We start from the raw sequence: 26,455 nt of genomic DNA, 5'->3' as shown, positions 1-26,455 counted from the left end.
GACTGATGAAGACACAAATATCCTACCCATAATATAGCCCAAATACAAAAAAGATTTCTTTAATCCAAAAAATATTTTCAATCAAATAATAACTCACCTCAATCAAAACAAAAACCTTTTCAATCAAAGAAAAAAAGTGCTCAAATGCAATTTTTTGGGTCTCAAATATTCTTTTTGCATTCAAACCCTTTTTTTCTTTGATTGAAATGTTTTTTGTTTGTTTGTTTTTGATTAATTGAAGTGAAGTTTGTTTTGATTGAAAATATCTTTTTTGTTTAAATCAACATGTTTTTTGATTGAATAATAAAGACACAAATGTACCTCCATAGAAGGAGGGGATAAGAGGGGGAGGCGGGGTGAACGAGTGCAACTAATTTTTAAAATTGATCCACAGAGTGTCTCATTCATTATTAATTAGAGAGGGAAATAAATAAAAGGTTACCTCCAGCCATGTGAACGTTTTTTTTTGTTTGTTTTTTTTTAATATCTCTTATTGTTTTATTATTGGTGCTTTTGATTGGCTCAAGTTGTCCCACATCCTTTTTTTGTCCTAAATTATTAACTGTAGAGTTGTTTTTGTACTTATAGTCACATGACAGTGTTTTTATATTCTGCAGCTGTTGGCCTATTAGGAATAATATATTATATTTTATTGTAGATAAAGCCAGAACCCCTACTCATTATTCTTGGGGTATCTGAAACCTTCAAAAAAGCAAAACACAACAATGTTTTATCTCATACAGTCTCATAATAGCAAATAAAAAAGTATCCTCACATTATCACAAGTCGGGCAGACTCCAACTCCATCTGGAAAGAAAAAGACACGTTTTGAAATACAGGCTCCAACATTTTAATAAAATTTGGCAAACAGGGGTGTCAAACATATGGCCCATGGGCCAAAACAGGCCCACCAGAGGGTCCAGTCCGTCCCACAGGATGAATTTGTCGGGTCGGCCGACGGAGGGGGGTCGGGGGGGGGGACCGCCACAGACTCGTTAATTAATGGGAAACAGTGGACATTATAATAAACTAAACAAACTCACCTTTTGAAACTGCACCAACAGAAAGCTGTCTGAAGTGTAAACAACCACAGTCCATCACTTTTTTGTGTCCCCCAGAAACACTTTTGTGAGTTTATTCATGTCTTTGCAGGTGTTTTCTTAAGCTGCAGTGCGTTAAGTCCTCAGGGCCACCGTAGGACGGACTGAGATGAAGCTTTATAGAAAAAGAGAGAGAAGTTAATGGTCCCCAGAATGGACGGTGGTCCCCTGACGGCCACCAACAGCAGATTCAATCTTTCTGACACCTCCCTCCCTCTCACATCTGCTGCTGGCCGACAGATGTTGTAGCTACACTTTATAAAACTAGAAGAGATTCAGATCTCATACAGCAACTCATCCTCCAAAGTCGACGTCATCTGGGGTCCTATTTTTTCTAGTGTTTCAAAAGAATTAAATACATTTTCCATCTGGTCGATGTGTGGTATTTTGTAGTTAATTGTTTGATCTCTGCGCTGATGAGTTGTGTTGGGTGGTTTTCTTGTTCATTGACACTTTTTTAAAATTTACATTAATCCTTAAAACAATTATATTTGTGACAGGTTCTTTGAGGGGTGTCTTTATACGGTTGTCACTGACGTGTCAAAAAAAAAAACATGCAAAGAACATGAGTCCCATATGTTTCACAGTGAGCGGGCTTCTTATTTATTTGCACATCTTGTTAAATTTGACCTTTTTTCTTTGTTTTTTTTCACTTGTGTTGAAGAAATGTCACAAAAGTGAGTTATTAAATGATCCATACTGATAGAAGTTGCCATCAACAGCTCCTTGTCTTGAAGGTCCTTTATAGTGACGGTTGAAGTGCTGCACATTCAATCACAATGTCATCGAAACAACGATGTGACCAAGTGCTTGCAGTATGATGTTTGTTGCTTATTGTGCATCCTTGCTTCAAATCATTAAATAGTTATGTGTCCTCCTTCTTAAGTTTTAAACTGAACCGTGACGACTTAAAAGTGACTTTTATCCTTTAAAAAACATTTTAAAACCTTTCATTTAAAGCAGCTGTAAATACCAGAGGAGCTTTTTGTTTCTGGGGTTGATTTATGTCCAAAAGGTCTTTAATTAGCAGAAGATTTTTTAAACTTATTGTGTTGATGTTGAAGTTTTAAAAAGGTCCAGTTGAGGTATAAAGTTAAAAAGAGTTATGGTCAAGTGAAGATGAAGGTGACCGGGGGTTACGTGAGGGATTGGTGTGGTTGATTTGGTGTGAGCGTGGCTGAGACTGTGGCCTGAGCCGTGAAAAACATGTGGTTGAACTATTGTCATGAAGTCCTGTGAGCCGCACGCTCTCAACTGGAAATAATGACTGAAACAAAACAGAAAAGTGGTCACAGTTGCCAAAAATCCCAGGCCGACATCTGCAGAGTTGAGCCTCAGAAGTTTTAAAGTCTCTTACATCCCCACTTAGGATTCAGCTCCACACTGCAGCCACATTTCTATTCAGGGGTTGAACTCCAAACTCCAGAAACTGAGACTTCCTCAGGAGATAGATACAGAGCTCCCCACCTGCATCGCTTATTCTTTGTGCAGGATGGAGGTACTGTAACTCAATTTAAACCGTACAAGGCTTTTGATCAAGATTAATTCAATCAAGTCTGAGTCTTTTTCTAAAAGTCAGTAAAGCTGTGTAAGAAAAAGTTGCAAATAACTTATAGTTAAATGTGATTTCCAAGGCACTCACTTGAATATATTATAAAATGCTTAAATCTTTTGCATGTACCGGTAATCAGACAGTCAAATCCAAGGCTATTGTGACTGCAGCTTGACTTTAGACTGGGTTTAAATGACGATAGGCCTATCGCTGGATGCTCTATAAATATGTATTTGTAAGATAGGTGGCAAAAAATGGTTATTCTCATGTTTTCCTATCTATTGCTGCTCCTTCAATCTTTTATTGTGCAGAATAGATAAAACACATATTAATGTATTTTTGTGTCATGAATACTACGTAACCTCAAGCTAAAATAGAAGAACAATTTATTGTATTCACACTGATTGCATTGTGTAATGAAATGGATGATTTGGTTTGCACTTTAATTTTAGCAAAAAATAAAAATTTATGCGCACAAAAGACCAAGAGACCATTGATGTTGATACACGTGCCACAGGTGAACACAGGTGAATCTCTGTTTCTCTGAGTATCACTTTCTTTTTCCCCCGAAACTGAACAACAGAGGTGACAAGACACAAACAAGGGATTAAAGGGTTAAAGGGAGGGAGGAGTGTGTTGCCAATCAGAGAAGTTGACGATGTGACGACGTCTCACTCTGCTCCTGTTTCTAGCCACAAGAAAAGAGAAATCGCCACTGGGGGAGGACAACACTCTTAATGCAGCAACATTTTCATGTGCAAATTTGTCATCACAGGACAAATTGAAGCAAAACGTCAATGAAACATGATACATTTCCTGTTATTTGTTATTTCCCCTACCACCCCAAAACCCATGCATACATGGATGAGTGACAGCAGTTATTACTGACACTACCGTCTCGTCTATGTCTGTATTTGCCAAAAATCCAAGACCCAAGACAAACATGCATGTGTCTAAACACATAAATGTACACCCAAGGGAAAATATACATAATTAAATAAAAATTAAACATGATTAAATGAATCAAACCACGTTTGAAATAAACTTTTTAAAACTAAAATTACAAATAGTTGAATATCTAGCCTACACTTTTATGAGGTTTTTGACATGAAGAGTCTGACTGGTTTGTTTTATTGTTTTGATAAGTTGATCAATTATTGGAGAAAACAATCTGCAAAACAAGTGTCTGATTTTCTATTGTATTTGCTTTTTGTACTGTTTCTCAGTCATTTCAAATATGTAAATTGAACTATTTGGTTTGTGAAGGTCAACAAAAATACAGGTGTCAGAAGTTGTAGGCGGGCGGTTGTTTTACTCACCGAGTGAAGCATCCTCTCGGTGGAGGATCTCTGGTACAGTACATGACACTCTCGGGCTGAACTACAGTGATGATGTTCGGGTTGGACGAGTTCTCCCAGGCAGGCTGACCTGATTTTTCCCGGCGTCCACTGAAAGACATAAAAAGGAAATCCCACAGAAGACAACAATGGATTAATTATTTGTATTTAAAAGGATTCACAACGGCTCTGTTGGCTTTTTTCCCCTCCTCTCCACAGACGACGGTATAAAAACTTCGTGATGCCGCTTTGAGATGTCTGCTGCTGCACGGTGTTAACAGTTTTCAACCCCGGCGGCGGCGGAGGAAAAACCTGTCAACAACAAAAACCAATCGGACACTAAATGGAGAATCATGTCGGCGGCGGCGGCGGCGGTGAAGATGAAGAACGACAGGTTTATTCCTCCGAGGTTCAGACTGTTTCCTCCCGTGTCCCGACGGGACCAAACCCGGAGCTGAGGAAACTGTTGGTGTTTAAAGTTTACAAGAGGAGGTGGCTGGTGCTGTTCGTGCTCTGTCTGCTAAACTGCTCCAATGCAATGGTGAGTAACGTCTGTAGTTTGTTTCACTCAATGTTTAACTAACATTTAACAACAAACTTAAAAAAAAAAAATGTAGCGTATATTTTTTCCGTGTTAAAATGTCTGAACTTACATGATCACAAATGAAAATCCCATCGTCACGAAAAGTCGTTAATTTAAATCAAGGTAAACTGTCAACGGCTGCAGCAGCAGGTCTCCTCTGCGCATGCGCGAACGGTGTAGTTGTTTGATTGACAGGTCGAAAATCGTATTTTTTCCCCGTTACAGTTTTTACATTTTGATTATTTAACAGATATTTAACAACAAAGTTAAATGATTAAAGCAGAAGTAAGTGATATATTTGTGTTAATATAGCCTAAGTCTTAAATAGTTATATCTTCCGACAGCAATCACTTACATAGAGTGTTTGGACCGAAACACGGGTCTGTCAGTCCCTCTGCTCTGCTCTGAGCCGAGGAGAAAACATTTCTCGTATCCTACAGTTTTTATCCAATGAGGAGAGAGAACGGCATGCAGGGCTGTGTGTGCAGCCAAGGGACGCCGTGAATGTGGTAGTCTGGCCTGACGGAAGTGCGTTGCTGCAATTAGCCTCTGATTGGTCGGAACGAGCCACCCGGCGGAAGTCCCGCCTCTGTGCTGCAGCTGTCACAGTCCGCCCGGTAAAGGGAAACATCAACAAACAACAACAGGAACCGAACCATGGATCTATTATACATCCGTGTCATGAACCGAACAGAAGAATATATATCCGTCAACGGTTGCTAACCGCCGTTAAACCAAACAAAAGAATAAATATCCGACCAGTTCGATCTGGTACGAGTTCACGGGTCGGAAGTTACGAGTGGCCGTTATAGTGACTTTCACCGGTAAAACAGGTCGGAAAAACACGAGTGGGTTGCCTGGAACGCTACAAAGTCGTAAGTTGTGACTTGAAGCTGTAATTTACGGTTTCAAAAGCCTGCCTGGAACGCAGCATTAGCCAAAACGACCGGATCGCTTACTTCTGCTTTAATATAACTTTTCCGTGTTAAAAAATGGTAATGGCCTTGGTAAATAAAGATGCCTTGCCTTGCCTTGCATAGTGACGGTTGGGCTTACATTATCAATTTATCACAAATGAAAATCCCATTGTCTCGAAAAGTCGTCGGTCAACAGTTGCAGGTCGAAAATCGTCTACTTCAACCAGTTTTAAGACCGTTTTTTTAGATACCGTATTTAGCTACATTTTGACCGTTTTTGTCAAAATCACAAGATTTTATAACGTGCTAAGTCAAAACGTTAACAGTTAACGAGAAACTGGTTTATTCATTCTTTTATTTCACAGAGATGACACATCTTTTTTTTTTTTTAAACAACTTTATTTAAGGCATTTTCAGTTATATAAGAGTAACAAAAACAAACGAATAATCAAAAATACAAGATACAAGATATCAGATCTTGTTACAGAGATGACACATCTGTGGATAATTTGGCTCACGTTAAAAGACTTCTGAAAGTTGCAATGTTATGTTATCGGAAAAAATAATCTGAGTAAAAGTTAGCAGCGGTCAAACACAGTTTTTGTTTTAAACCAACTACAAATAACTTCTAACTGGAAATGCAAAAGTGTCTTTTTCTGCTGATGTCTCTGTATGACTTACAACAGCAAATGAGGCCATTGGTTGGAAGATAAGCTATTTATTAACAGTGTAGCCTAACTCTTTACCTTGGGGAATCAGTGGTCGGGTCAGTCCACCAGACAAAACGATATACGGCACATTGAGTTGCTGCTATGCTAGCCAGTAAAAACAAGGCTAAATTTCGTCATGGCTGATACTGGGAGAGGATCTGCAAAGAGAAACCTACCACTTGAAAATTCTTGTAGCTGCTTTAATGAGAAACTGGTTTATTCTGTGGTAAAAATTAATCTCCCATCTTCTTGTTTATTTTGGAGAGATGAACACACCTCTGGATAGTTTGGCCCATGTTAAAAGACTTATGAAAGTTTGGAGCTTAAAGGGATAGTTCACCCTAGAATGATATTTCGCTCATTATCTACTCACCCTCATGTTGACTAAGGGCTGGGAGAAGTTTCAGAGTCCACCGTCCCTTCTCTGAGTTAGAGGGGGTCTTGGCGTAGCAGTGCATGTCCATATAACGGTTGCAAAGGGACACCAGAGCTCTTCGTAAAAAACACACACAAAAAAACATCCAAATACCTCCATGATGCTCGTATGTAATGTCCGTCTTGTGCTGAAGCCCCAAATTGCGTAATTGTCCCGAAAAAAATTAAATAAGTCTATATTATAAGCTTGTTTGTAGCGGAAGCTTCTCAAAGCTCCTCTTCCTGGTCCGTCCAAATCTCGCGTGATTTGCGCCGGCGTCAGTGCGGTTACTGCGAATCACGCGAGATTTGGACGGACCAGGAAGAGGAGCTTCGAGAAGCTTCCGCTACAAACAAGCTTAAAATATAGACTTATTTAATTTTTTTCGGGACAATTACGCAATTTGGGGCTTCAGCACAAGACGGACATTACATACGAGCAGCATGGAGGTATTTGGATGTTTTTTTGTGTGTGTTTTTTTACGAAGAGCTCTGGTGTCCCTTTGCAACCGTATATGGACATGCACTGCTACGCCAAGACCCCCTGTAACTCAGAGAAGGGACGGTGGACTCTGAAACTTCTCCCAGCCCTTAGTCAACATGAGGGTGAGTAGATAATGAGCGAAATATCATTCTAGGGTGAACTATCCCTTTAAAGGTGTTCAGAAATGGCTGTTTGTTCTGTTTGAGGCGCATCCTTCCACGAGTTGCTGCACAAGTTTACCCGAGTAAGGAAAACAAATTTGAGTGGGCGGGATATAGAGTGCCGAAGCGGAAGCAGCCCCATGGGTCCTCAATTCGAAAAAAGTCTCCATACGAATGAATGGGAGTCCAAGATTTATTTTGTGATCCGTTTGAATTGCGCCATGACAAAAAAATATGTCCTCTACCTGTTTAAAACATCACGTTTCATGCCGAGAAATCGGCCGTTTGTTGTAAAACTATTGTAAAATAAAATCCCGAAGAGTCCGTAACCAGAAAGACTACAAGTCGCGTAGGTGACGTCACACACCAACTGCCGCCCTTTCCCGTGTCAGTTGCTGACGTATTTTTTGTGGGACACCAGATTTGTAGTCCGCAGAGCGTCGTCACACAAAATACGTCTTGATAGACTGATGACGGATCCAATATCACTGGCTGATGAATCGTGAGCAACGTGACGCATAAAATTTGCGCGCCTGTATTATCCAATGCGAAAAAAAAACCTACCCCCCTTTCACCCCGGATTTACACGAAAATAGAACTTTGCACAAAGTTTGGGCTACATCGTCTGATAGATGAGTGATTACACTAATTTAAGACCCATAGTGGGCTCAAATTCTATTTTCTTTTCTGAATACCTTTAAGTTATCTGAAAATTAACTTGAGTAAAAGTTAGCAGCAGTGACTTTACATGCAGTCAATATTCGGGTTAGGCTCAACATTCCGGTTTCTGAAACATTTGTTGAGCAAACAGAGTTATTCCTGTATACACGGTAGAGTCCTGCATTTCCAAAATTGGACCCGTGCAGGACTCTTATACATGGTAATTGTAATCAATTGGGATATCCCGATCAAAACAGCGACGCACAGAGCAACGCACAGCGACAACAACAGCAGCACGGCGATCTCACTATCCCAGTACTGTCTACCGTCTACAAAAGACATGATGTTCATGTCTTTCACTACTTTCCTCCTCGCTCCAGAAGTGTAGTGTTATCTTGCGTTTCGCCATGTTTACGAGTAGTTCCTGTACTCAAAAGACCAAGATTCCTTGCGAATAGAACATGCACAGAACACAAATTAATGTTTCCTTTCGATGGGGATATCCCGATAGCCGTATACATGACCAAATATTCGGGTAACCCAGGGGTCATTTTCGGGAATATGAGCATATTCAGATTATGAAAGGGTTGTTGACTGCATGTAAACGTAATCACAGTTCCTGTTAACCAAGGAACTGCTTTGTTTAGTGTTTTTACCCAGGTTAATCTCCAGTCCTCCTGTTTACTAATGAGATAAGGGACCTTCTATCTATGGATAATTTGGCCCAATCCCATTTCGCCCCTTGGCCCTACCACTTACCCCTACCCCTCCGTTTTGCGCGTTCACGTGTAGGGGTAGGGGTGTCCCAATCCCCGTTAGGACAGAGGGGTAGGGGGAAGTGGTAGGGCTACATACCCCTCCAAACGGAGATTTTTCAGAGGCACACTCCAAACGGAGGGGTATGAAAAGTTTCCCATAATGCATCTTGCGGCAGCCGGCAGCAGTGGCTGTAAAACGAAAAGCTGTTTTATTTCTTGCTGTAGCACTGTTATTACGTCACTTTCTTAAGTTTTAATATTTTTTCTTGCGAGAAAGTAACTGTTTAGGTCCCAAATGTGCGGTTAGTTTACCCAAATGACGGCTGGTTAGAAGTTTGCTCCGACGATTTTTCGGAGAAGTGAAGCTCCAGGAGGAGCGGCTCCTCACAGAGGCAGCAGCCGGCCTGCAGAGCTGCTCCGCCGGCCAAATTACGTCCTCGTCCCGGTCCTGCCGGGAGAGAAGGCGGTCGTTAATTAACTTATCCGCGGGTTTTTAGAGGTTTACCACCAGCATGTTAAATTCTTTTTAGCATTTAAATGTTGGTCTAATTGATGAAATCTGACAATTGTGGTTGTGGCAGTAGCATTAGTTATTTGGATGAAAAGTGAAGCTTCATGTGTCAGACAGAGGAGCAGGCAGCTGCCTCTGGGCTCTGCACATACAGAAATCACCACATTTACATCAGTAAATAAATGTTTTACAATGAACCGATCAGTCTGCATTAAGTTTTATCTTATTTTATTAAGTTATATGGTACACGGCTATTTGACTTCTGGCAAAAGCTCGTCGCATCAGCTTACGTAAAAAAGCCAGTGAGACTACGTGATGACGTATGTGACTGTTGAAGGGATGTCCCAATTCGGAGGGGTTGACTTTCTACCCCTACCCCTTGTAGCTCCGTTTCAAGGGGCGAGGGGCAAGGGGTAGGGGAAGGGGTAGGGGTAAAAAAGAGAAATGGGATTGTGTCTTATGTTTAAAGGCTTCTGAAAGTTGGGATCTGAAGTTTTCAGAAAAACAAGCTGAGCAAAGGTTAGCATCAGTCAGAATAGTGGAGAAACACTGATTTTTTTAGCATGAAACTGCTTTATTCAGGTTTTTTTTTTACTAAAGTCAATCACCAGTCCTGTTTATTTGAGGAAGACGACACAGCTGCATCACATTAGAAACCCTCTGAACATCTGGATCTCAAGTTATAAACATGACAAACTGGGCTCAACTCAAAGTCCCTCCAACACTTTTACCGAATAGAGGAAGTGTGTTTAAATGCAGATTATGTGGATCCATTGTGCTTTGTTTGTTGTCATAATATCACAGCAAGGTAATTATCTTTAATTAATTAACCAATCAATCATTTAATTAATTGTAGTTTTTAGGGACACAGTTAGACAGAGATGCACTAATTCCGACCAAAACAAACAAAAAATCCACTACAAAGTAAATATGAAAAATAAAAATAGTGCCTTTTTTTCATTCTCATTAATATTCAGAAACATCTTATTGCCTCTCTTCAAGCCTCCTCTAGCAGATGTGGAGGTGAACACAGCGGGTTGAAGACACGCGCTGCCATCACAGGTTTATTGAAACTTGATATCTATTCCCTGGGGGATGTTGTCATTGTGAAAACAGAGTGTGCCTGGAAGCAAGCGTGCCTCCCTCAGTCATGCAAACTGAGCCCCCTCCCTCCCTCACCTACGTCCAGCTCCCACAGGACTCGTCCTCTCTCCGAGCCCCCTTTTGTTCACGGGGGACCGGTGTCTCCTCTCACAAAGGATGCTCGGCTGCTGGAGAGTTATTCATGATGTGGCGAATAACAGCCGACGAGCCAGCGAGACATCAATCTGCGTGACACTGGAGATGGTTAGTCTGGTAAATTGATTTAGCAGGGATCCTCAGATAATACGCCCCAGCATGGAGGAAGCCTGAGCGAAGGATACATGTGACTTTCCAGTTTCTCTTATGTGGGATTTTCAGAGGAATCATCCAAATCAACCGCAGACGAAAAATAGGATAAGCCACAATACCTACCTAAGATTTCCCTGCAACACACAGAAGAAAATAAACAGTTGATCCATTTACAGACGCATTTGAATGTGACTATTACAAGGCCAACAGCAAAGGGGAATCAGGTTAGAGAGAGAGACACATAGAATAGAAATCTGTCTAAAAAGTGACTTACTTTCATAAAAAACACAACTGAAACATCTTTAAAGGGACAACGAGGAGTTTCTATTCGGTTATAAAAAAAAGTCTCACGTTAATGTGGATGAATCTCCGCTACCCACACTTGTTAATGGGCCCATTTTCGATAAATCGTTCTGTCTCTATCATTATTTTGTTATTATTCAGGGATGCAAACAGCGCGCCGAAAAGCGAAACTCGCTTTTTTCATGACCAATTAGGTGACTTGTGTGACTCGTTCAGATCCGAAGAGTTTTTGTTTTTGAGGAGGAGGGGGGGGGGGTCTCAGCGTCTCAGCTGGGGTCAGTAAAATGTTTTTCTAACAGGCTGACAGTGACAATCACGGCGAACTCATTCATGGTCTCTGATTACACTGATAACAGCCGACCTCCAATGTAGACGCGCGACGTGCGTGCTCGTTAAGCGGCGCGTATCCGCGTGCATCGGTGCGACAGCGACGCTGTTTTTTCCCCCCGTGCGTGTCATGGATGTATTATATTAACGGTGCATGTCCGTGGAGCTGTGCACCGGACATGCCCCGTTTCAGAGGTGAAGGAAGCCTTAAAGACGTCGCCTCCGCGATGTAGAATGTGTTCAATTAAAGTGAAACTAACACATTATTAGGCCTATATGTCCATTACACACTGAATGAAACATCCCATGTCTTTATTTATTCAGTTTATTTTAATAGTAATAATTATGACTAACATTCAGTGAAGACCTAAAAATCAGTACCTCCAAAATGGAAATATTGCAAAGGATTTTTTTTTAAAGCATTTTTAATATAGAAATGTTGGCCTTCTGAAAACTATGTCCATCTATATGCACTCAATACTTAGTTGGGGTTGAACTACTGGAAATTGACTTTTCCGTGATATTGTAATGTTCTTATTTGTTAATGGTCGAGCCGACCAGCGTTTCCTTCGTGGCGAGTCATGAGAATAACGCAGCCGAATCGCCGTTTATGGTCGGAACTACGATGGTATGTGAACCTCTTTGAACCTCTGACTTTAATTATTGATGAATGAAAACATGAGTCCGTCTTGCGCCGGTCAAAGAATTTTACGGTGCGCGCGGAGGCTCATAAATGTAGTGTGAAAACGCTTCGCTTTTCGAAAACTCCTCGTTGTCCCTTTAAAAAGATCTTTTAAAACAATCTTTTAAGAAAAAAAAAGACATTTTACATTGTAGAAATAATGTTTGTGCTTGTTTCTAAATGCCCTCAAACCCAGTTTCTAATTTGATATACAGTACAAAATGACACAATATGATGATCCATCAATTTATCTTTCTGTCTAATTTATGATTGTATTAAAACACTCAAGTGAGGAGAAAAATTAGAAAACAATAGACAGTGTTAGTAGACACTGAAATTAATGTATGAAACTTTGACACATAAAATAAAAAATCCGTCTGAAAAACGTCTTACTTTCATAAAACATTACTGAAACTCCTTTAAAAGGAAGAAAGAAAGAAAGAAAGAAAGAAAGAAAAGGCATTTTACAGTGTAAAAATAATGTTTGTACTGTGCTTGTTTCTAAATGCCCTCAAACCCAGTTTCTCAGTGTAAAATGACATAATATGATCCAATAATTAATCTTTCTGTCTATAATTGTATTAAAACACTCAATTAAGAGTTTATTAATTTATAGCAGAAAACAGTAGACAGTGTTACATTCATGCATTTTATAGACAATCAAGTGAGAAAATGTAATGGCTATATTATAAATATAACCTTTCTCATGCATTTGTATTGAAGTGACTTGTTTTCACGTTTGTATGAGTCACTATAGTTTCAATACAATATGAAACTCCAGTAGAGGAAACCTGTGGGTCTGTGGTGGTGAAATAAAGGTGTGAAGGGAGTCTGAAGTCAGAATGGATCTAAAGTTTAACCGAGGGCGGAGACGTGTGGAAATGTAAAATGCCTCTGAACGGAGACAGCACCGTCTTTGTGTGTCCTGATCAGCTGACCGACTCGACTCAGCTCCACAACAATTAGGGTTTTTTTTTTTCCATTGTCCACTAAACAGAGACTTGTGCTGCTGCTGCTGCCTGTGTGGTCTCCGCCTGGTTAATCCCTCCACATTACGCATAAAAAAAGAAAGAAATAATTCATATTTAATCGCCTGGTTGTTGCCTGCACATGCCCGAGAAATCAGGTTTCATGTTTGTCTCTGCAGGAATCTGTGGAGATAAATAAATCTGTGTTAACTGGTTTCTATCTTTTCCAATCACTGCGAGTGGGCGTCGTGTTTATGTGACATTTAAGAGGTAAAGTTACTGCAGCCAACAAACAGTAACAACCCACTGACTTTAAAGTGAATGTAAATACACTCGTTTTCTCTACATTATCCTTGTGAAAGACCGTGTTCCCTTCATCTGTTGCCCTGAAAACCCCTCCACCCCATAATCAATACAAGGACAGATGGGTTTTTGAAACATTTTCTATTAATAAAACATCTAAAAACAAAAATCTTATCTAATTGTTGTGATTTTAACTTGGACTGTTAATGTAGTTCAATGAATCTGTAACCAGTAGTTCAGTGTTGTCAAGGTGAGGTTTAGTTAATCATATAAAATGCCATGGTAGGTTAATCCATGGTAATACAGTTTATATTTTACATAACTGGTAGTACAATGTATTATTATTATTGTTACATATAAAATAAATGTAATTATTAGTAAAGAAAACACAAAAAATCTCTTTAAAAGTCACTAAAGTCCTGAAATATCACAGGGTTTTTCTTCAGGCTTCACGGTTTTGTCAGTTCTTCCTGGTTCTCGTGCTCCCGAGTCTGGCTGCTGACTGGTCATGTGAGAGCACGACAATCTGGAATAAAACCGATTCTCACTCTACTCACATGAGCCGAACAAAGTCATTTCGTCATTTCCTCTTTCGTTAAACAATGAGTCCAGCAGGTTTCGTGACTTTTTTTTTAGATGAATGAGGAAATCTGATATTAAAACGCACAGTGGAGCTGTGAACGGAGAAAATACACTGGAGTTTGACAGCTGTAAACTAAAGCATAACACACTTTTTAGTGTATTTCTTTTTATTTTATTGAAAATATAATTATTTTCTGTTTTTATTTAAGCTACCTGACCTACGGTACTTGCGTCCTATTCACCTGTGTATTTATCCTGATGATTTCGCTATGCAAAAGCAATGTGTTTAATCAGCTCGTATATTATTGCATATTAACATACGTTTATAATTACATAACCAAAAAGTGGAAACAAACATTTCTTCAAATGTCCACTGAGCGTTCGATGGTCAACGTTTCACACAGTTAACTAGTAACTATATTTTACTTATAAAAAGATAAACAGGGATTTAACATGGAGCTAGTTTGTGGTGGAGGCAGATAAACCATGAAGAGGTGAATCCTGTTTGTGGTTATTTAGTTGTTTGGTCATAATTCACTTTTATAAATCTACAGCAGAGAGACAGTGTAATAATTTCATTGAATCAAAACAATATGTGACAGAAATCAAATGACAGAGGAGAAAGAGCTGAAATTTCATTATTGTCGTCCTGCCAAAATGACTCATCTTTCAGTTTTTACCTTTTCATTTCTCTCTCTTTTTGTTTTTTATGTTGACATTTTAAAGCTCAGGCAGAGGTCACAGGTCAAACCGTCGCTCAGTGAGAGCGGATTTACTAAAAGACATTCGTGCTTTTATCCTTTTGTCTGCTCTCAGTGAAACACAGACAGTAGTTTTACATGTTGTTAAAATCTTTGTAAATCTTTCTGCAGGATGTTGCTGGTGTGCTATTTAGACATCTTGTGTACCTTTCAACAATAATCAATATCCAGTTCTTAAATACAAAGTTACCTAATCGTGTCATCATTTTGTAATGGTTGTTTACTGCTACTGTGTCCTCCTCCCCAGTTATGGCTGACCTTTGCACCAGTAGCAGACCAGTCGGCCCAGTACCTGAAGGTCGGTCTGGAGGAAATCAACTGGTTGTCAATGATCTACATGGTGGTGGCCATTCCCGTCAGCTTTGGGACCACATGGATGCTGGACACCGTGGGACTACGGGTCACGGTACAGAAACTACAAGCTCGTAGAACTAATAATATGTTTGTTTGTAACAGTTTTTAAATATTCATTTCGCACATGTAAAACAAAATAAGGCACAATTTCAGTTTGTCCCTTCATATGTAAATGACATGAACAAGTTGAAGAACAACATTTGGAAACAAAAACATAAAGGCATAATCATATATATTCAAAAAGGAGTGAGAAGAAGCTGTGCCTATTGAATCCCACCCCTTTTCCCCAAATCATAAATCGATTACTTGTCCCACTTCCTTAATTGCCTTCATTCCATTGTTAGGAAAAAGAGAAAATAAAAATTAAATAAAGGAGTAGTAGTTTCAGGGAGAAAAGAAACATTCAATTTGAAGAATAATATCATAATTTTGAGGAAAAAAAAAAAGTTTATGAGAGTTAAGTCAAAATTGAGAAGAAAAAAAGTCATAATATGTTGTAAAGGACTTTAGAAGACTTCATTGTTGTAATATTATGACTTTATTCTGTTTTCTTCAAAGTGGAGCTGACACTCTGTTGTAAACAACTGATGTATTTGTTGTTTGGCCGTGAACTCTATTTTGTTTATACATTTTATTTAGGAAATTAAAAAAAAAACCAGTTGTTTCTACACTGTGCTTTTATCAACTGACAGCACTGGATTAAAAGGAGATATTGATTTGATATTTTCATGTTGACGTCCAGACAAATGTTTTACCTGTGCATGTGACTCATGCGGCTGCACACACTACAGATTCACACAAGGACATTCAGGTGTGAAACTGTTTTTAAATCTACAAAACTGAACAGGGATCTAAATTAGGAGGTCATAAAATTAATCTGTTGTCTCAGGAGCACGAGTTCATTTGGAGTTTACTTTGTTGTACAAGTTGGTGCCAAAAACAACAAAAACACTAAATATGAATAAAGAGGTAATAAAATAAAAGATAAAGACAGTTCATACATGTAAGAACAGAAACTATCTGAATGAATGAGGAGATTAAAAAAATGTGTTGTATTCTCATTTCACTCTTCATTCACCAATGTGTTGTATAAAGAACTGTCACAAATACAGAGTTAAATCTAATTGAACTAATTGAATCCAGCCGGTCAGACTTTATATTCTTGTTTTATACATAAATTTAAATTTACAGCTGTGTAGACTGATGTTATCCGCCATGTTAGCTCCTTTAGTCTTATGTTTACAGTCCAACCCATGTGATTTAATGTCCACGTTGCTTTTATTCAGTAGTTTAAATTTAAGAAACGTCCTGCACTCGGTGACCGATTAAAACCGCCGTCCTCTCACCTCACCTGTCTCCTGACCTGCAGTTGATCCTGGGCGCCGGTCTGAACATGTTCGGCGCCCTGCTGCGTTTCCTCGGCACGCCGCCCACCGAGCCGACTGAAGTGCGTTACATCATCGTGATGTTGGGTCAGACGCTCGGAGCCCTGGCTCAGCCCCTCATCATCTTCACCCCCACCAAGCTGGCGGCGCTCTGGTTCCCCGACCACCAGCGGGCCACGGCCAACACCATCGCCTCCATGTGTGAGTTACAGAGTCACATCATAACACATAATGTACAGAATACATATAAAACACACGAACCAAAACTACTTTATCAATAATACAGATGTTGGGAGTGTGTTTACTGTAACTTATTGTGACTTTCTTCATTTCTGCCACTTTAAATGAGAAGTCCTTTAATTAGACTCATTTATTAACAGGACGTGACCAAGACTTAAATGGAGGATACTAAAAACGCTTAGAAAGCTTTTTTACAAGTTTTTTTTTTTTTTAAAGTATTTGATTATTCAAAGTTTTTTTCTGATTTATTTTTACATAAATATATATTTAAAAAATTATGCTGACTGTAGTTTGTCTACTAAGACCACTTGTAAAATGAATTGTCATACTGGGTGTTGAAATACTATTGATGTAAAAGTAAATGTGAGGAAAAAAAACAAAAAAAAACAAGAACAAGGACGATTTGAAACTCACAGGCATCCAAAAATATTCACTGATTAATGTTATTTACTCCAGAATGATCACCACAAAACTGAAACAAAGAAAATATTTTGCTCATTTATTTTTATAAAGCTCATGTGGGAAAAAGAGGTGAAAGTTAAATTAAAACTTTTATCCAGGTTAATTTGACCCACAGATAAAATACATTTTATTTTGTCGCTATTGTTTTAGCTATTTGTAAATGGTATTTAGTGTCATTGCTCGTGTCTCAAGTCGTTGTCTGTGAATCAATTAAAGCAGGAACTGAGAGTTTCAGCATGTCAGCAAACTCAACATTCACATGTCCTAACGTAAACATGCGATGTAAAAATAACTTTGTTTTGCGCAATATTTTTATTTTTATTATGCACAGGAATATAAAAAAATCAAACCAACAAAAACAAACACTGAATGTTTAAACAAGAGATTAAACAGGAATGTTATTGAAGGTGGAGCAGGAAGCTGCAGGTTTGGGGGTCGATGCTCTAGGTTTTTGTGTTAAAGCTTAAAAACAGAGGTGAATAACATGGAAGTAGAAGTGGAGTCGACCTGCACTGATTCTTTATAAAGCACAGAAACCAGAATGACCCCCAGTCCCACTTCTCTTTTCTCCTCCTCAGCCAATCCACTGGGCGTCCTGCTCGCTAACATCATCTCTCCTCTGATGGCTCCAACGGCCGCACAGATACCAAACCTGGTGAGTGACACTCAGAAGTCTGAAGTCTTTATCGGCGCCTTAACGAAGATCCAGACTCAGCCTCAAGGTCGATGGTTAAAATTCTCCAATAATCAATTATTAGCCCTGATCTCCCCCTGTCTTCTTAAAAATATTAACCATGGATGAAATGACTGTGTAATGATGCTGAAGAGGATTATCAGGATTATTTAGGACATTTACTGAGAGCAGCAGCAGAGACGGTTAGAGAGCAGCTGGTGAACTGCAGTTACCATAAACTTAGTGAAATACGTAAATAATGTAATCAATTTAAAAGCTCCAAACAGTATAAAGGTAGATGTTTGTGTTAAAGCTCCATACAGTATAAAGGTAGATGTCCATGTGTAGTGTGATTATAAAGCAGCTCTAGGTTCAATATTAATACTGTGAAAGTATCAAAGCCTCAGTCCACAGAGAAATGCACACAGCCTGTATTCAGAAACTGAGCCTTAAAACCAGCCATCAGGACTTCCTGTCACTTTGTGATGTCACAACAAAGCAGTCACCCAAAGCCCCGCCCACCACCACCTGGACCCACCATCCATCCAACTCTTTATTTATTCTGAAATCTGCTCTATTTTTTAATTGGATCACCTTTCTCTTCTGATTGGCTGATGTCGACCTGTTGTTACTAGAGAAGCTGAGAAAAGAGATGGAAAACAACACTGGAGATGTTTTCTGGTTGTTAAAATCACAAATATATCTTCTTATGGATCATTAATAAGCTGCTGTTGAGGCATCAATAAACAACATGTATTAATTTTCACGTCATTGAACAAATACAAAACAAAAACAGAGAGAAAATACATCAACCTCCTTCACACTGAGCATCCAGGACTGGAAGTGGCTGGGGGCCTTTGTGTCCTCCCTCCCTCCCTCCTTCCCTCCCTCCCTCCCTCCCTCCCTCCCTCCATGTCTTAATGTGAACTGTCCAGTAAAAGGAAAAATGGCTAAAACAAAATCTAAAAAAAACCTCAGCTGGCCTAGAAACCTCTGGATTCCCACCGGCCACTGACGCATCGCAGCTCATAACGGAGAGAAGCAGCAGCAGCAGCAGCTCAGCTCTGTGTGTCGGAGGCTCCGGCCTCCTCACCTGCTAACGATGATAAACTGTCTCTGATTTAAGTCGCTAACATCCATTTATCATCATATTATATTTCTGTGTGTGTGTGTGTGTGTGTGTCCTCCTCCAGATGCTGGTCTACGCCATTCCAGCATGCGTCATCTGTGTCCTGGCGATAGCGGGGATACGGAGCAGCGCCCCGCCAACGCCACCGTCAGCCAGCGCCGAGGCCGCCGCGTCAGAGCCGTTCATACAGGGGATCAAACTGGTAAAAGACACAAAGACAGAAAACAACACAGAACGCACAGTTCAAGAAAACAACACAACACAACACACGTTCAACGGACGAAAACAAGTCATAAAAAGTATGACAGTAGTTACTCTGCAGTTGTACTTAATAATAATAATAATTAGAAATAGTAATTAATAGTAATTTAATTAGTAATTTACATTTGCACCATAAAGTCAAAACAAAGGGTCAAGAAGAGGTCAAGATATCGAGACTCTTAAGGTGGACTGCTCCAACAAGGTTTATTTAATCTAAGATAAAAGCTTTAATCAGAATTTAGTAAAACTAGATTTAAAATGAGTTAATCCAGGTTTAAAATTAAACCAAGTTCTGCCTTTCAGTTTAGGTACAAGTATACCTGTGTACTGTAGGAGTACTGCAATAGAGAGTGTAGGTGCTTTTGTAATGGTGTGATTTGTTTTTTTCTTTCTTTATCTGCTTTGATGATAAGACTTGATGATACGTGTACAAAATTTAGAGCAACATGTATGAGCTGTTTTTTCCTTCAAATAAAAAGTTTAATAACAAAAAAAAATTAAACCAAGTTGTTGCACCATTTCAAATGAAACTTAACACTGAATTCAAACTGAGTTTAATTAAAAGGGACCAGACGTAGTTAATGACACCGCTCCTCAACTCTCTTACACTTGATGTTCACTGAATGAAACAGCACACTGTTGGAAAAAAAGCCACTTTGACAGCACTCATGATGTTGCAGCATCTGTTGCTGCAGATGTTTCTGTTACTACAGTTCACCTGTTCAGCTCCTAAACACTAACATTCAAATCCATCTTCATTATAAAACCCAAATGAGTTGAGTCTTGTCTCTTAATTTCCCTTTCCAATTTCAGTCAGCGGACATTGTAAACGTTGTAAATTTATTCAACTGTCTGAATAAATTAAGTTAAAACAAACCTCAGTTTAAACATTATTGAATCTTAATCATTTTAATCTATAATTTGGAACCCAAACCATGATCTGGTTTAAAAGTTAAACACTGATGTTATAATCCAGTTTTAGCCCATAATATGCGAAACACTAGATCTTGGATTTCCCATAATGCAACACCTGTTAGACTCTCTGCTCCCTCTCTATGTGACACAAACTTACCCTTGAATTTAGTGTTTTACCTCTGACTTTTACTCCTTTACACAATGAAGTAGTTTAGTATAGTTTTTAGATATATTATAATGTTTTAAGCGTTTTATTACATCATCCGCAATAATTATTTTGTCCTCTTCACTCGTCTTTACTTTGTTTTTCTGTTTGGTTTATGTCCGGTCCAACTGTTCTCACACTTGTCTTCACTCGTTTTTGAATCATTTCATCAAGTTAAATCTTGTTTTGTCATTACGATCTGTTTCAAACTTAACCCGGCGACAGAAGTCTGATGTTTTTCTACCTCGTCCTCTCTCTGCAGCTGCTGAAGAACAAAGCCTACCTCATCCTGCTGCTCTGCTTCGGCTCGGGCATCGCTGCCTTCACCTGCTTCTCCACGCTGCTGGAGCAGATCCTGTGCGTGCAGGGATACACCGACGTAAGTCCAGAACGACACCGAGACGAAAGAAGCATCAGCAACAACAACAGATGTTAAACACGTCAGACTCTTTTTATGTACTCTGTGCTGAATGTTTTTCAAAGCTGTGACGTCTGAACCCTGCAGGACTTCGCCGGCTTGTGCGGCGCTCTCTTCATCGTGTTCGGCATCGTGGGCGCCGGCGCTCTGGGGCTCTTCGTCGACAAGACCAAGATGTTCATCGAAGCCACAAAGGTCAACATGAGCTTCAGCGCTCTGGCCTGCATCGCCTTCGCCGTGGTGAGAGCATGAGACGGGAAACAGGAGATTGAAGCTCGGGAACATGACCAATAACAATTAATTACGTGATAATGTCAAAAAATAGCCAAGAAATAACAATTGATTACGTGATAATATCAAAAAAAAGCCAAGAAATGGCAATTAATTACATAGTAATGTCAAGAAATAGACAAGAAATAACAATTTAATACAGTAATGTCAAGAAATAGCCAAGAAATAACAATTAATTACATATAGACAAGAAATAAAAATTAATTACATGATAATGTCAAGAAATAGCAGAGAAATTACAGTTAATTACGTGATAATGTCAAGAAATAGCAGAGAAATAACAATTAATTACATGATGTCAAGAAATAGCCATGAAAATATGGGTCATTAAATCTGAGTTTATGTATTAATTTAGGATCAATGATGAATCAAACCAAAAGCTTTGAACAGAAAGAGATGAATGGATAATAAGTTAACAGTTTCTTTATAACGTCTGCAGTGAGTGAGTGTGACCCAGTGAGGAGCTGATGGGTAAACAAACACAGGAAACATTCACAGTGCGTGATGCACAAACTCTTTAAAGTGACGTCGTCGGTTCTGGATGTTTTGACAGATTTTTACTGTAGAGTGAATAAATAAAACAACAGCAGCAGCAGCAGCAGCAGCTCACTACAGTAGAGTCTGAATAAAATCACAGCGAGGGGTCAAGTAGAGGACACAAAACTTTATTCTTCCTCCGGTTGTAACGCTCTGTGATCCTGGATCTATGTACTGCATTTTTATAAACAGACACAAAGAAAAAGAGTCTATGGAAATATATTTACAAGGTATCCGCGGGGTCTTGAAAAGTATTAAAAGGTGATAAATCAATTTTGGGAAAATGAAGACCCTTAAAAAGTATTAAAAAGTCTTTTCACAACTTTATAAAGTCTTAAATTTTGAAGGTATTTTTTCTGAATTGGCTGTCCAAGAGTTTGAGTCCTAAAAAACATTGTGAAAGTGTGTGAATTTATTCGTTTTATTAAAAAACAAAGATGAACCGGTACATAAAAAGAAAAGAAGATTGTTGTTTTTGTTTTTTGAGAGTGGAGCAATGTTTTTTTGTTGTTGTTTTTTTGATAAATTTTGCCTTTGATTTATTATCCTAACCTATTTTGAATTCTGTTGTATCATAGTGATCTACAGTCTTTATCACAAACTAAAACTGAAAAAAGTAAAAAAGTGTCACTGATGTAAATGGTTACACCTTGACGTGGCGGTGAGATATTGAAAAATATTGAGAAGGTCTTGAAAAAGTCTTAAAAAGGTGTTAGAATTAACTTCAAGATTCCTGTATATACCCTGATTTAACATCCTGACATTTTATCAGTACAGTTTGTATTTACTGTATTTGCAGTAATGTTGATGTGTTGACCTGTCCGCCCTCCTCGCCGTCCCTCAGGTGTCCCTGTTGCCGCGGCAGCAAGTGGCCGTGGCCGCCGTCTGCTCTCTCTTCGGCTTCTTCGGCTTCTCCATCTACCCGGTCGCCATGGAGCTTTCTGTCGAGTGTTCGTACCCGGTGGGAGAGGCCACGTCCGCCGGCCTCATCTTCGTGTCAGGGTACGGACGTCACAAACACACACACACACACACACACACACACACACACACACACACACACACAGTCAGCTTGACGTGTCCTTCCTCCTCAGTCAGGTCCAGTCCGTCCTCTACATCGTCCTCCTCCAGGCGCTGACCACACGTCTGGCCGACTCGCCGCTGTCCACGTGTGGCGACGACGTGCTGAGCTGGAGAGGTGGGTCACGTGATGTCACACCGACACAGTGTGTGTGTGTTTCTGTGTGTGTGTGTGTGTGTGTGTGTGTGTGTGTGTGTGTGTGTGTGTGTGTGTGCTCTGACCTCAGCTGAAGGATTTCTATTAAAGTAGAAAAACTTTCACCAGGAAACTTTGCGGAGCAGAAACCGATGGATGAATTATTCATCCTCAGTGTTTTGCGAGTTTGCATTTTCATTGTCGTGTTTCGACTTTTGATCAGTTGTTTTTTATTTATTGATGCAGGTAGGAAACTCTTGTTTCTGCTTCAACTTTATGAACCGTCTGTTTATATGAATGTATAAAAAAAGATTTTAAAAAACAACAACATTTACAATAACAGTTTATAAATGTTCACATGAAAACAGTGTGTATTTAATATTTCAGCTCACACACTGTCACTTTGAAAACACGTGTCACTATAGTAACCACAGGTGTAACAGTGGAGAAGTATATGAAGTGTATCTGTACTTTACTTGAGTTATACGTTTCTTACTTTTACTCTTTTACACCATGAGGTAGTTTAGTTTTCATATATATATTATTATGTTTTTAAGCAGAATTTGTCTTATTTTGAAAAAATTATATACGTAGGCTGTGTTTTATTATATCATCTGTAATTTTAATTTTTAATTCGTGTTTACTTTGTTTTTCTGTTTGGTTCATTATGATCTGTTTTATATTTGTTTATGTTTTATTATTATAGTGTTAGATTCTTTGTCTTAGCAGCAGTGATAGGAATAACGGTGTTATAAAATAATGGCGCTACATTTTTCAGTAACGATTAATCCAGAAAGTTACTGTTGCCCCCGTTATAACGCCGCTACCGTTACTGACAATGAAATGCACCATTACACAAAATAATAACACACCAAGTTTTTTCAGTCCATCAACTAGTCGGAAAAAAGCCGTTTATCTGGAACAAAGTTGGTTATTTCCAGATAAACAGGAGGTCAGGGAGGTGAGACCAAATAATTTCACATATTTAAAGCAGAAGTAAGCGATCCGGTCGTTTGGGCTAATGCTGCGTTCCAGGCAGGCTTTTGAAACCGTAAATTATGGCTTCAAATCACGACTTACGACTTTGTAGCGTTCCAGGCAACCCACAACTCGTGTTTTTTCTTCCTGTTGCCTGTGAAAGTTGAACGTGCACTATAACGGCCACTCGTAACTTCCGACCCGTGAACTCGTACCAGATTGAACTGGTACGAGTTCACAGGTCGAAAAAACACGAGTTACGGGCTGCCTTGAACGCACCATAACTTCTTGTCAGCCGACGGAGTTAGCAGCCCCCGCCCTCGTCATGGATCTATTGGTCCTCGTCCCTACGCCACCACATTCAGGCGCATCCCTTGGCTGCACACACAGAGAGGACCGCCCCTTTATGCCGTTCTCTCTCCTCATTGGATAAAGCTTGTAGGATACAAGGAAAGTTTTCTCCTCGGCTCAGAGCAGAGCAGAGTGACTGACAGACCCGTGTTTCAGACCAATCACTCTATATAAGTGATTGCTGTCGGAAGATACAACTATTTAAGACTTATATTAACACAAAAATTCAGCTTACTTCTGCTTTAAGCATTTAATAAAAAAGTAAAAATTAGTTACTCTTATAATGTAGTAACTCAGTTACTAATTCAGAAAGTAGACGGCTGAGAGCAATGCAATGTCCCTGTCAAAAACAAACGGTAAATAAAGGAGAAAAATCAATAATATGATCAATAGTTGGTTGTTTTTATCAGCGTTCACTAGTTGAGTTGTTGTTGTGTCGAAGCCGTCGTGACCTTTGACCTGTTGGTTTTGTGGCCTTCAGTGCCGTCGCTGGTCCTGGCCGGACTCTGCAGCCTCTTCACCTGCGGCTTCGTCCTGCTCTTCAACACCCGGTACCGGCGGCTGGAGGCCGAGGAGGCGGCCACGTACGGGACCGGCCGGCCCAACGCCACGGCGCCCGGCGTCAACAACAACACCGACAGCAATGACAACGTACCCGGCAGCGTGGGCACGTGAGGCAGAAACAGAGGGAATTATGGGTATTACCACACCTACCGATCGATACGAGACAGTGTGGAAAAGCTGATTCCAGTGACCTCAGACTAATGGGACGCAAGTTTCTTTTTTTATCACAACGATTCTTTTGATATTTGGACCAAACTTAGAAACAAAAACCAGATAAACTGATGATTTATCGGCAGAAATAAGCTCAACAGATTCTTTCATAACTCCAGCGACTCTTGGAAAACGTGTTTCTGTATCAAACTGAGAAAAAAAAACACTCAACATGTGAATATGTTTGCTTTTCTACTGTGGCAGGTGTTTGTGTGTGTGTGAGCTTTAAAACCGACTCTCTGACTGGTGATCTGATCAAGAGATTGAAGTGATTATTTATTTACCTTTTTGATTTAGCAACAGGAGTGGAAATGAAGACGGATTCTGAGTCCCGTTAATTCACCCAAATGTGATTGTGGGTTTGACGTTAAGTGGATTTAAACCTCTGGTCTCGCAGATGAAAGAGTGGCATTGAAGGACGAGAGCAAAGGAGGAAACACTTTTTATATTTGATTAGAATTAAACAGTTACATCCTAACGGACCTGTATGTAAAACGTACGTATCTACATTCCCTGAACAAATGCTGCTTTAATCTTGTTGCTTGTTTCTCACCACTGTTTAAAACAAACCGTGGATCCACTTTAATTCTCAGATGCTTTACTGCTCTCACCTGATATGTCATCACATCTGGATCTGATGCTTCGGTGCTAAACAAAACACTGTAAAACTGCAAAACTGTTCACTAACAAAGAGAGAGAAAAAACATTAACTTAACGTGTCTGTCAGATTTCTGAAAAACAAATGTTTTTAAATGTTTGTTAAAATCCAAATGTGTAATTCTACTTCTGTGCCACTAATGAACCCATAACGACTGCACGGACTCGTTAAAGCCTTAATTTTGTAAAACAGACAGTTTTGGGTTTTTGTGCAATAGAAGGAGGAAGAAACTCCAGCTGCTGAGTTTCTCTCTGTAACGTCTCAATCATGTGTTTGTTATATATATATATATATATATATATATATATATATATATATATATATATATATATATATATAAAAAACTGAATTTAATTGGAATTGAATCATCAACAAAAAGATGAATAAATGTTCTGTTAATGGGAGATGACACATTTGTATTTTAACTGCTCTGAATGTTTAATGTTCATTTAATCATGTGACTTATCATTTTTGTGTTAAAGAGGCATTTTGTTGTTTTGTTGAACTGGATTTAAACCTGTTTAGACTTGATCATGTTTGAGGCACATAACATCTGAAAATACAAGTTCCAGTTTCTCTAATAAAACAAAACCAGGTCAATGAGATTTTTACATTGTGTTTTCTTTGTTACAACCCTTTTGCTATTTCTCTTCTGCTTCAGTTAATCATCACACAGAAATACTAAATTAAATCAGTATCACTCAAAGGGTGAGGCTGCAACTGAAAACCTTTATTTAAAATACTAAAATTATTTTCACTAATTAAAACTCAAAAATCACATTTAAAGTTTAAAATCAAAGACAAAAAAAGACTGAAATGATTTACCAGCTATCTAAACACTGTTCATTTTCTGTCTAATTGATCAAGTTGTTGTTTTATTTGTAGAGATGTAGTTGGACTCTGAGTAAATAGAGTAACAGTAGAGTCATAGAGCCTAATAATAACGTTTTCCTCTGCAGTTAATCTTAGAGACGCCGATTGATCAGAATAAACAGTTCAAATACGGATTAATTAATTTGAATTTCAATCTTTTTTTATCTTATTATGAAGAGAGAGTGAATAAATCAGTGGAATTTTGTTGTTGTGGAGACAGAGACAGAAAC

The 26,455-nt window shown here is 39.1% G+C and overlaps 1 protein-coding gene and 1 long non-coding RNA gene across 2 annotated transcripts; one reads left to right on the top strand and one right to left on the bottom strand.

The window, feature by feature from the left end:
• Positions 1–1,196: 1,196 nt before the first annotated feature.
• On the bottom strand, positions 1,197–4,734 carry LOC146979392 (uncharacterized). Its single transcript, XR_015036871.1, has 3 exons — positions 4,643–4,734; positions 3,972–4,080; positions 1,197–1,215 (listed from the first exon to the last, which is right to left on the bottom strand). It is a non-coding gene; the product is annotated as an uncharacterized LOC146979392 (long non-coding RNA).
• On the top strand, positions 4,013–25,635 carry slc49a3 (solute carrier family 49 member 3). Its single transcript, XM_085789254.1, has 11 exons — positions 4,013–4,260; positions 4,295–4,530; positions 14,753–14,911; positions 16,229–16,445; positions 17,525–17,601; positions 18,813–18,950; positions 20,392–20,508; positions 20,635–20,787; positions 22,220–22,377; positions 22,470–22,573; positions 24,402–25,635. The coding sequence occupies exons 2-11, from the start codon at positions 4,333–4,335 to the stop codon at positions 24,593–24,595; spliced, it is 1,515 nt and encodes a 504-aa protein (XP_085645380.1). The 5' UTR covers positions 4,013–4,260; positions 4,295–4,332; the 3' UTR covers positions 24,596–25,635.
• Positions 25,636–26,455: the final 820 nt, after the last annotated feature.

The sequence above is a fragment of the Trachurus japonicus genome, chromosome 10 (assembly GCF_045865225.1).
Source record: "Trachurus japonicus isolate A0001 chromosome 10, Traja_1.0".
Taxonomy (NCBI): domain Eukaryota; kingdom Metazoa; phylum Chordata; class Actinopteri; order Carangiformes; family Carangidae; genus Trachurus; species Trachurus japonicus.
This window is presented reverse-complemented; position numbering and strand designations above follow the sequence as displayed.